The following is a 12,632-nucleotide window of genomic DNA, read 5'->3' on the forward strand; positions in this document are numbered from 1 at the left end:
CCATCTATGACTGTCTTTGTAGATAAATAACTTGATGAATAGGGGAGTAACCCACCAAGAGCTGGATGGATAACCTGCTTGATTCCACAACCTTAGCACACCCTGAAACAGAATTATATTGAATTTCCCTTCACCATAAAATGGAGTTTTTTTTTTATTTTTTTTAAAGATTTTTATTTATTTATTGGACAGAGAGAGGGATCACAAGTAGACAGAGAGGCAGGCAGAGAGAGAGGAGGAAGCAGGCTCCCCGCTGAGCAGAGAGCCCGAAGTGGGGCTCGATCCCAGCACCCTGGAATCATGACCCGAGCCGAAGGCAGAGGCTTAACCCACTGAGCCACCCAGGCGCCCCTAAAATGGAGTTTTGAATGAGGAATAAAAATCAATTTATAGCAATAAAAAATTATATTTCAGACACCTTGAATTCATGGATTGAGATTCAGACCTGCTACAAAATCAAGAAGTCAGGCTGTTATTTAGAGAAATGCTCTATACTCTGAGTCCAAAGCCACCTGATTATGGGGCTTTTCCCCCTCAATATTAAACAAAGAGTGGCTTAATCCTTGGTTGTTACAGATTGACTAGCACTGGAAGGAAATAATAGCAACAGAGAGTCTCATTTAAATGGAATAAATACAAACATAAGTCAAATTTCATCACAGAGGAAAAAGAATGAAGTCAAACTTTTGCTCTTACTTAATGAACTGCCACATTTAAAAAAAAAAAAGAAGTTTACACGCTATGAATGAACATAACAGTTAGCACTCAAACAGTGCTTGCTATGGGTTGAGTGCTGTTTTACATGATTTAACACACATTAGCATTACCACATACCTAAGAAGTAAGTTAATTATTAGTCCCATTTTACAGATGAAGATTTTGAGATACATGGGAGTCACATCACTTACCCGAGGTCATATTGATGACAAGCAACAACTCTGAGATTTGAACACAGTCAGTTTAGTTACAGGGTCCGGCTTCTTGACCATCACACAATGCTGCCTTTGCCCACAAAAGCTCAAATATTTGAATGAAATAAACTCCAGAGGAGGAAGAGATTATTAGGTCTACTCCCTTTATTTTAAAGAGGAGTAAATGGTAATAAATAAATTAATTAATTTTAAAAAATTGTAGCAAAGAGGATAAAGAGGCTTGCTGAGTGTCAAATAGCTCAGCAAATCACTCATCTTTGTTTTTTATGACAAGCAATAGTCGTCAATCAAATTAATCATTTTGCTTTTAATATTTCTCAAATGGCAAATTGACAGTTTAAAACACAGCTTTTTACAGCCTTCCAAGAATTTCACCTCAACCGCTCTAAAGCTGACAGGATGCCAAGTGGGTTTAGAGGTGAGGTGACACACCTTGATGGATCATCTCTGGGTGTCTGGGAAGCAAGACTGTGCCAGGAAACCATTTAACAGAAGAGCAGAGAAAGGGAACTCACGGGACTTGAGGGTGGTCATTTAAAAATCAGAGAATTTGATGCTGAGCAATTTTTCCTCTACTCTTACTGAAACACCTAGGATTAGAAATCTTTCCTTGGGAAACGTGATTTTGATGTTCCTCCACTTACATTCCATCAATTTTAAAATAAGATTCCCAGGGAAAACGGCTCACCCCTAAAAGAGCAAAGTAATCATTCTGTTCTGCCTTGCCCTTTAGCGAGGACTAGCATATAACTGTGCCATCTCATTGGCATGAAAAGAGTCCCCATGATGAAGTACTGTTAAAGAAAATAAGACCCACTTCTGTGTCCTGAAAGCGAAAGATCTAACGTGGGAAGATTTTTAAAACTCCATCATGGGAGTCGCAAAAAGAAAATCTGTATTATTTAGATCACTGGGCATTCAGTGACCTCCCATCTTAATCTTCTTTGGTTGTGTTGACACATCCTATCATTGATAAGCTCAGACCTCCATTATGACAAACTGCTGAAATCCGAATCAGATGATACTAGGGAAAAAATAGTCACGGGTTTCTAACCTTTTCAACCCTTATTTCTATTTTCATCATAAGACTACTTCCAGTGCTTGTACGAAAGGAGATGATGATGAATATGGGGAATCTGCCAACTCACAAAGACTAGGAGTGAAAATAGAAGCAAGAAAGTAATTGAATTTGTGTTGAGAAGACCATTAACAAAGCCCCAAAAACAAAGTAATTTAAGTAAGACTTAACCTGAGCAGAGTAAGAAGAAAAAACATAACAAAACAAAAAAAGTAAAACCAACAAAAGAAACCCACCTACCACCAGAATGCAGAGTTGCTGTAAGTTAAGGAAGAAAAAAGTACTCTGCAAATGGAATTCATCAGTACTGTGATTATTGGGTTCCTCTTTATTTAATAAGAAAAGAAGCAACAAATTTGAAAATTAAAGTGTAGCACCCAGATAGAAGAAACCCATTTAAATCTTTAGACATCTACTTGAATGCTAACATTCTCTTTAACAAATTCATTAAGTTTTAATGTAGATATACTCCAACAAAATAATGGAATTGTTAGTATTACCCAGAAAGACACTAAATGGGAAACATGAACTCAAGATCAACCCACTTGGATGAAATCTCTTCATTTTCCCTTGAAGGAGCCTAGTTCTGGGGACCTTACATAAGCAGGCAACAAGGTACCTTGTGGCATTCTGACAATCCACAGAATAAATGATAACAGCAAAATAGAGGTAGTGGCCAATTCACCGCACATCAGGACTACTCTTCTCTTTCTATTCTGAACCAAGGTTACAGCTTTGTGGCCAAATGAATTTATTGTTCATAACAAGTCCCAAAGGCTCAGCTATAAAAGAGGAACCCTATGACCTCAACTACTGTATTGAAAAGACCCTGCAGCAGACTCTCCTCTGAGAACTAACAAAACATTTTATATGAGCATTAATTTCAAAAACTAAGATAATCCTTTCTTTCAAAAACAGAAAAACGACAATAGCAACAACGCCAAAGGACCCCTGGCACTTACCACTCTGCCATATGCAAATGTGACCTGGGGACTTACCGCATTAAAATTGGGGAAGAGGTTGACTGCGGCCGCAGTGTCCAGAGGAAAGGGAAGAAAGGGTTTGATATCCAGCGAAGGCTGCAGAGGAGGGGCTGGTGGACGGACCAGGGCTGGGAGAGCGGGGCTCTGGCATGTACCACCTGCAGAGAGGAGAGCGAAGGGTGCCATCAGTGACATTGTGCAAGCTAAGACAAAAAGAAGAAACCATCAATGTGTCTTTTGAGCCCCAAAGGCCAGCTTGGTGGGTCACTGGAAAAAACAAGACAGGGACTGTAGTGGCCTCCGCTATGAAGTGGCCAGTGAGCCGACGACCTGCCAGTAGGCAGAGAGAGCTAGTGAGGCTGCTCCCTTTCGCCCCTCTGATAATAACTGTACAGTTGTGTACGTAACAGTAAACATTTCAAACATTTCATACTCCACAATCTATCTTTCCTTTCTGGGCTAAAGCTCTGGATCGGATCAGCAACAAATCTTTCCCTAAGATCCCTTGATTCCAAAGGAAAACTGCTTCGTTGCACGCCCACCCCTCTTTGAAAAGGAACTTCTACTCAGAACACCCATACAGTCTAAGCGATTATTTTACAGAACTGCTCTTTTCCACCACATCCAAAACTCTGGCAGCAAGATGACATGAACTTAACCACAAAGACAGGCAGCCACACCTTACTGACCTGGCAGCTGGAGGATTAAAACAAGTGAACCCACTTACAAACCCAGCTACAAACCCAGCCATCCCTGAACTGTTCAGCACGCTGGTAGCTCTGAGCATTCGATGACTACCTATGTCCTTCCCAGTCATGAGTAGGTGGAATTTAGAAGGCCACCAATGAGCAAGCAGTGGGAATATTATGCCAACAAAGACACCCTTTGCATACTAGTAGGCAACTGGCTGTTTGCAAGGGAGCGCCCCCACTCCTCTCCCTCACTCCCCATTATTGGACTTCATGCACTCAGAAGCTGGAAGGAAAGAAGCCCATCTCAGTGTTCAGTCTCCCATATTTTGGTAACATTCCAAAACATCAATTTGCTGTTAATTAAAGGCTGTTTGAATCCTAGGAAACCGTTAAAATATGCCAGCATTCTTCTAATCTGAGAGGCAAGCAACAGACTGTAAAAACCTGCTGGTGAAAATCCAAGAAGCATTAGGAAAACAAAATACAGTGGGATTTTTCCTTTCTCATGGAAAAGAACTCTAAGGGACAGAAGAGAGAAGAGAAGCTCATGTCTGTGCCACTCACTGGCCTGCCATTTTGTTTTCAAAGCAGAGTGAGACCCATAGGAATAATCTTCAAAAATCTCACAATCACCTCTCTGGTCAGCTGGACACATCCATCATCCTGCCTTGAATCAGTTACCTGAACACAAGGTAAACATTTTAAAAATGATTCCCTGATGGTGAATCTAACCCTACTAGACCAGTAGATCTGCTAACAAGGTGGGTGACTTAATGCCTACAACAGAAGCCATTGGCGCAAGATGTAATTAACCATACAAGAAAACCATTAACTCTCCTGTTTCCAGGTATAAAATCAGCTGGAGTCAAATTAATAAAACCAGTGTTTTCCCCCACTCTTTTCACTTCCCTTTGAAAATGTTCCTTAACAACAGCAAGGCCAACAGCAGCAAGTTTGAATCAGCAAACCAATTAAAATAGAAAGTAGTACAAGTCAGAAAATAAAGGGCAGATGTTAAAACAAACATAGATCAAAGCAAAAAAATAAAAAGTCTGCATTCACCAGAGCACACCGTACATGTGTTTTATTGTCCACCTGTTAGTATATTGAGTATGGGTGTCTAAACTTTTTTAGAGAAAGCATCCCTAAAACTTTGGTGATAGATCTGACTTGAGTTCAGTATTACTAATAATTTCTTTTGATTAAAAGTTAAAGAACCAAAATGAATTTTTGGTCAGTAGGTCTGTAGAAAACTCAAAGTAAAATATGTCTGGGTGGAAATCAATGATATGGTTTAATGTGAACACAAATAATAGTGAGTTTTAATAAATAATTTTGTATTATTTTTATCTGTGTCACACATCATGCTTTAAAGAAGGTGTTCACATATATCCATTACCTTCTTTGAGCCTAAAATATCAGAAATTAAGTAAGGGCTAACATAATACTATGGAGAAAAAATAAATGGAAAAATTCTTCAGTTGTTAAGTAGTTTCCATTGAAACCTTCTGTTCTTGTGATTCAAAGAATACAACTAAGCAGGAACATATTCTGTAATTATTTCATTTATAAGTCCCCCTCTGGTTTGGAATGACTAAAAAAGTTAAAGAGATAGCTCAAGCATATTTATTTATTTTATCCAGCACAATGAGAGGCACAAAGTAGATTGATTGCTTGATAAAATTAATTCTCACCTCCATTCCTCCAAGATAAGTATGCATTTCATATACACTGATACATGTAGCTCAAAACCTTCTCTCATTGTTGCCACTGGGTTTTCTTTAGCAGAGGATACCAAATATCAAGAAAGAGTCATAAAATTCGGAGAACCTGGCAAACTATTGGAGCCCATCTCTTCTTACCTGTTTGAAGAGATAAGCCAAAAAGGCTGTTTGAAAGCAGAGCACACGTGACTACATGGTTTTTGGCTACTGGCTATGCAAATACAGGTGTAGTGGATGCTGCAGGATGCTTAGACGGGCCCTTAGAACCTACACATACACTGTCTTGGGCCAGAGGGTACCGCCTCACCACAGGTCAAACTCTTCCAGAGTCTAATGACTGATTAATAACAGGGGTGTCAAGACTTCTCCCTTTCGCCTCAAGACAGGACGACTCTGGAGCTCTATTTCTGTTCTAGAACTCCTCATAAGATCTAGACGCCTCTGTTGTGACTTTATCACAGTTCGACTTTTCCCTCTGCCCAATCCTATATGCTTCACTCCTCAGAGAAGATGATCTCCAGCAAACTCTGGGACCACTTACAGTACTTGGACAGCAGGGTATAACTATTCATGAGTCTAAGTGAAATGTCGAATGCTTTATTCTAAAATAGATATTTGCCACAAAATCCACAGAGCTGATATTAAGGTAAAAAACTGAAGCTCCCTCTTAAAGATTATCTGTGACTAACATTTCTCCTTTTAAAATTTGGATATGTCCTGAAATACTTCCTTGCACCAAACTGTTCAGCAGCAAGAATATTATTTGCAAATAGGGCAAAATCAAGATCAGCAAATAAAACCCATTTAATTTGTAAAGCAGACTAAAATATTCTTGGGAAAACAGTCATTTCATTTCTTCATTTTTTTTAAATAGAAACTACTGCATTTAGGATACAAATATATGTTTATTATTATTTTCTTTATTATAAACTGACCTTAATGATAATGAATATCAAAATGCATAATAAATTGGTAGGCATTATTATCTGTTAAGAAGAGTAGCTTTGTTGTTATTATTTACCAACAGTGTTCTTACATTCATTGGAATATCACACGTCTGGAAGTATTAGTATTCTTAATTTGAGGAAAGCATTTTGAAGCCTTGAGGAGGGGAGACTGAAAAAAATGTAAGTTCATACCTTTTCTGTTTGAAACCCTGCCTACCTATGTCTAATACCACCTCTTTCATACCCTATGCAACTTTAACAGACACAGGTTTAACAAATCAAACAAATTATTCTGATTTCAGAGCAGTTAATATCTCTCTGTATACCAAATTTCTAATATGCCATGAAAGTCAGCAAATAAAAACATTCATTGAGTAGAGTATGTTAGACACTAAAGTACTGAATAATTTAGGTAAATAAAGTAAGTAAGATAATCATTAAAGTTCATAAAAATTTCCCTTTTTAATGTTTATTCTGCTAGTTTATATTTAGAACTTAGACTTGAACTATCGAGCAAACATTAAATATTACTTTGGTCTGCTCACAAGACAGCTCTATGCTCACAAAAGTACAAACATGAATTTGAAAAAAAAAAAAAGAGTAACCCATTTGTTAATGGAGTATTTGTTAATAAATATTATGTGACAGAGTATGACACATTCACTTCAAATGTTTGCATTTCTGAAAATCAAATTAAAATATAAAATTTGGAAAAGTTCATCTTAATAATTCATACAGAAAAAAGAATATTCAAAGCCAGCAGTTGCCACTCGATGCCTATCTTTTTAGATATTGTATGTATAGTACTTAGCCCAATGGGTCCACTAAGTGAGGCATGTATTTTTTTAAGGAGCCTAGTGAATTGCAGAGGAGCTGCTCAAATTCCTCCAGATACAAATTGGGGCTCTCTGAAAGCAGTCAATCAAGACAATTTTTAAAGCATGTTCATATCATTCAGTTTGTTTATTTTGACCCTGTCGAAAGAGAATCTTCACAAAGAAGATACTTTTTAAATCAATATTTTGAAATACTCCTTCAGAGTGAGAGAGTGTTCTCTCTGTAATATAACACTTTTAACCTTGAACTTCTGCACTTAATCCATTCATGCATTCAGGGTTTATCAAATAGTCACAGATGTCCTGTCTGACAGCCTGACAGCTTAACCTACTACTTAATCTTTCATTTCTCCAAATGACAAAACTGAAGTTCAAAATAATCAAAGGTTGCAGCTGTTAAATATTCAAAACCATGTATGCTTTAGAACTGGGAATCATATATATATATACCAAATATAATTATATATACATGTAAAAATATGCATATAATTATATAGAACATACATAATTATTATAATACATTATATATACATAAAATATTTTAAGTCTCCATTTATAAAAATCAGCATAAATCCTCAATTTCCTGATCAGATAAGTAATTTCTATGGTACTTTTTCCTTAACCATCAGTTTTACACACACACACATGCACACAAGCACACATATATATGTACATATATAACTTTAACTATACATTTTTATTTATTTAAATATACACATATTAATTTATGTATTAAATATATAATTTTACATATATACTTATATACAAGCATAATATGTTTCAATATTGAGCTATGATTGAGCTAATAAACCACTCAGAATATTCATATCTAACAAGAAAACATCAAGAGCATTTTTTTTTAAAGATTTTATTTATTTATTTGACAGAGATGACAAGTAGGCAGAGAGGCAGGCAGAGAGAGGAGGAAGCCGGCTTCTGGCTGAGCAGAGAGCCCGATGCGGGGCTTGATCCCAGGGTTCGGGGATCACAACCTGAGCCAAAGGCAAAGGCTTTAACCCACTCAGCCACCCAGGCGCCCCCAAAAGCATTTTAAGTCGTATCAAGTTCTGAGTAGTTACTTGTGAAGCAACTACTTTGATACACATGAAACACTATTCACGTCCATTTCCAACGATTTCAGTTAGAATTTGTCATGTGCATTGCGGGAAGGAGAGGTGCTCTCCGAATTCCAGGGTCTGTGTGATAGTGGACAGAAAAATATTTAGATCTGATACCACTAGCATGGAGTAGAAAACAAATGATGGATTGGATGCATAAAAGTAAAACTTGATTTGACACAAAGCACTGGCCACAGAGTGCTGTAGTGAGTGAAATCGGCCAGCAAGGATGGGTAGGAATAAGTGTAGAGAATACTGTTGAATATTATAAATCTACTGAGTAATTGCATGGACCTGGTCTCCTATCCCTTAATTCCTTTAAAATGCACAACAACAAACTGATGGTTACCTGAGGGGAGGGAGGTTGGGGGGAGGAGGTGAAATAGGTGAAGGGGATTAAGGTGTGGAAGTGTTGATCACTACACCATACACCTGAAACTAATACTACACTGTATGCTAACAAACTGTAATTTAAATAGAAACTTAAAAATATAAAATAAAAACATAATAAAATGCACAATTCTGAATGTATCTACTGTAATACTCACCTTACAAATTTAAAAGCCAAAGTTCTAGGAGGCAAAATATCTTACCTAAAATCGCACAGGTAAGAAGTGGCATCTATTATGAATCCCAGTGACCTTAAACATTTCAAAGCATGGATGAAAACAGCTTTTAAATTAAAACAACCACAAAAATCAACAAAGTAACAGTAAAAGGAATCCTCTACAAAGTCAGTTTTACCATAAAGGACAAGCAGCTCCTTTGCAGCCAGACGTAAGGCATTAAAATGAGAAATCTTGAAATTTTTATTACTATTCAAAAAAAAAAAAAAACAATAAACCCATTCCTTGTAAAGACTATAATAAATGAATATTCAGTATTTATCGCAGATATTTATTTACCATGGGAACATCCTAGCACTGCCATATACTTGAGGGAGAATCCAGACAGACATGCATATCATATCAAACATGTTTCAAAAGCCCTCAAGTTTGCATTCTTTAACATCTACTTGCCAAATCAGGAAAAAGAATACATGTTTGTTGCATCCGCTTAATACATGTTTGTTGCATCCGCTTGTGTGACTGCCTCTCAAATGCTCAAGGTTGTTGGTTGGGTACTTCAATGCTGTGATGATCTTTCTACTTTGTGGCTAGAAAACTTACGTTTACCGTGTCTCCTTAAACTCAGTGATCCAAACTCCCATTCAGTTCTGATCTTTGTTTAAATATTGTTCCCAACTGAGTGATAAAACTAGAACTATTTTGAAGTAAAATCTGAATTTAGTGTGACTTGGTCACAATATTTCTTCTATTACTTTCATCTCCTCGTTTCAGATTGTTAATTTATCTATCAGGTTTTGGAAAGCTGACCCAGCACTTCCTCTCTCAGGATCCAAGTCCTCATTGGCCTTATGTGACTTCCCCTTGGCAAGTCAATTCAAATGTTAAAGCAACGTCTGATGCCCGAGGCAGGTGGCAGCACTAAGCCCCACAGGATGGTGGCTGCTGTCTCACATCCTGTTCTAACCATGTCAAGGGATGAGGTGAGAATAGGAGTGTGAGTCAAGACAACTGGAGTATCACTCTGGAAACACCGATTCAGAAACATTAGCCCAAGTCAATGGTCAGGACTCCATCTTAAAACATGAAAGAAAACACATGTGAACCAGCCGTGTTTTCCCCTCTTCAGATTCTGTATTTTTTCATTTCAAGTTGTGGTATTTTAGCATTTCAGTAAATCACCTCAAAACTCATTTTGGAAGGAACCTAAGAAGGGCTAGCTAACATTTTTCTCTGTCACTGTCAGTGAATGCCATAACCAAAATTAAAAAAAAAAAGAGGCTATTATCTAGTTGCCAATATCCTGAGTTAAGTCTTCACGAGACGAAAAGTAGAATCTCTCATTTATTTAGCTAACTATCATGACAATTTCTGGTGTCTGGGAAACACTGGAGAAGATTCGGTTAGTACTGCCAGAGTAAGGGGTTTTAGACGTTTAACCCTGTACTTCAGCCCCTCTGTCAAAGGGTATGTAACTCAGGATAAGTACCTCCTCACAAGAAGTCAAAAGATCTTGCTTGAAGGGCACCTGGGTGGCTCAGTGGGTTAAGCCTCTGCTTCCAGCTCAGGTCATGGTCTCACAGTCCTGGGATTGAGCCCTGCATTGGGCTCTCTGCTCATCGGGTAGCCTGCTTCCTCCTCTCTCTCTGCCTGCCTCTCTACCTACTTGTGATCTCTCTGTCAAATAAATAAATAAAATCTTAAAAAAAAAAAAAAAAAGGATTTTGCTTGAAAAATTCCTCTCAACTCAGTACCAATGATATAAAATGTTAAAATATAAAATTTTCCTCAAGAGGAATTACCCAAGATTTAATTCCATAAAATAAATTATAAGTAGTAATAAAAACGCTCTAGTACCAAGCTGTCCAATATGGTCGTCACTAGCCATGCGTGGCTATTTTAAATTAAAAATTAGTAAAATTACAAATTCCATTTCTCAGCCACACTAGCCACATTTAAGTGCTCACCAGCCATAGGTGGCTAGAGGCTACCACACTGTATGCAGCAGTTAGCACTTCTATCATCACTGAGGGCTCTATTGGCATTACAGCTTCAGTGCAAAGCCAACATGTTTCAGTGACGAGTAATTTACAGATAAGGTGCCTGATACAGTGTGTTTCAGAATGCACTGCTGAGGACGTCTTCCTTTCTCCTGGTTTCTTCTCCTTCTGGGTAGGAGGAGAGCTTTCCAAGAGCCAAATGTGGCCACTGGCAGAGGCAGACACTGTTGGATTCATACGAAAAAGGATTACTCATCCACTCCTGGAGAAGACAGTGGACAATATGAATCTTCATGTGTGATCAATGATGATAACACTCAATGGGAAACCTAATTTAAAAAATTTTTAATGCTGAAATCAATATTAATGCATAATGAGTGCTTTGGATAAAAACGATGCCACCTTTTCAAAGCAAGGATGCAAAAAGGGCCAGTCCTAGGGCAAATGAATGTTTATTAATATCTGATAGTCTTTGAGAGTACTATCACTAAGCTTCTATTTCATGAAACTGTGTCACAGTGCAGCCGCAATCATAGTCAAGTGTTTAAATCCAGCTAATGCAGGCAGTTAAACCTGCCTAACTACATCTGTCTCTCGAGGTAATTTTGCTCGTAATATCTAAGCCTTAGTCTTCTCACTCTAAAGAGAAAAAACAAAACAAAACAAAACAAGGCTGAAGTCTTGTTACTTGGTATCGTTTTTCATGATCTGTGCCTTTCACCTGGGACTTCCGTGCGTGAACTTTGCTATGCCAGTAGAGCTGGGCATGAAGTTTTTCCAGAGCCTACTAAGTATCTTCCCTCATGGTTTTTTTGTTTTGTTTGGTTTTGTTTCCCTCATGATATAATTGTGTTACATTTTTTGCTTCATCTCCAAGCCCTTGTCAATCTGTGTAGGTACTAAATGTGATCCAAGGTATTAATAAAACATCTCCTGAGCTTAACTGGTTGAGTGCAGTTCTCCCAGTTACCATTAAAATGAGTTAAATAAGGGGGTACCTGGGTGGCTCAATTGGTTCAGTGGCTGCCTTTGGCTCAGATCATGATCCCAGAGTCCTGGGTGGATGGAGGCCTCCAGTGAGCTCCCTGCTTAGGAGGAAACTTACTGTTCCCTCTCCCTTCTGGCCTCTCTCCTGCTCTCTCCCTCTCTATCTCAAATACATAAGTAAAATCTTTAAAAAATAATAAAATAAAATGAGCTAAATAAGAACTACACACTACCTTCATTTATCTTAAGTAGTATTTTTATCATGTAAATGGTGAAGCTATTAGTTGACAAGAAGAGCAAGTCTAAGAGTAGACAAGCTAAGTTTTTGACCTAAAAAGCCTGAAGAGTAAGTGGGAAAGTAGCCATTGGATAAGAGGGTCCACTGCTTAGAGGCCAGTTCTGGGCAGATTCCACTCTGACCCTGGAGAGTCGTCAGACAGGAAATCTGGACATGAGAAAGATTTCTCTGGGAAAGCATACAAGAGGCCTGGGCCTAACCCTGGGCCTTGACGATTTGATCCTTGGCCCAGTGAGAAAGACCCAGAAGGACTGGAAAGAGCAAGACAAGAGGGGGAAAATACGCCTACCCAGAGGCAAACAAGCCAGCAACTTTCTGAAAGGAGAGAACAGAAATGGGGACTAAACTATCAGAGGATTTTTTTTTTTTTTTTAAGATTTTAGTTATTTGTTCATGAGAGACAGAGAGGTAGAGGCAGAGGGAGAAGCAGGCTCATATGGGGTTCAATCCCAGGACCCCAGGATCATGACA

General features: G+C 38.1%; 1 protein-coding gene across 3 annotated transcripts in view; it reads right to left on the reverse strand.

The window, feature by feature from the left end:
• The window catches only part of ZNF385D (zinc finger protein 385D), a 940,931-nt gene that overhangs the window by 226,426 nt on the left and 701,873 nt on the right, over positions 1 to 12,632 (reverse strand). For all 3 annotated transcript variants that reach the window (XM_082729121.1, XM_082729123.1, XM_082729122.1), the window contains one exon: positions 3,009 to 3,151. In XM_082729121.1, coding sequence (XP_082585247.1) covers positions 3,009 to 3,151 — 143 coding nt within the window. The remainder of the gene's footprint in view (positions 1 to 3,008; positions 3,152 to 12,632) is intronic.

This window comes from Mustela nivalis (assembly GCF_964662115.1).
Source record: "Mustela nivalis genome assembly, chromosome: 1".
Classification (NCBI taxonomy): Eukaryota; Metazoa; Chordata; class Mammalia; order Carnivora; family Mustelidae; genus Mustela; species Mustela nivalis.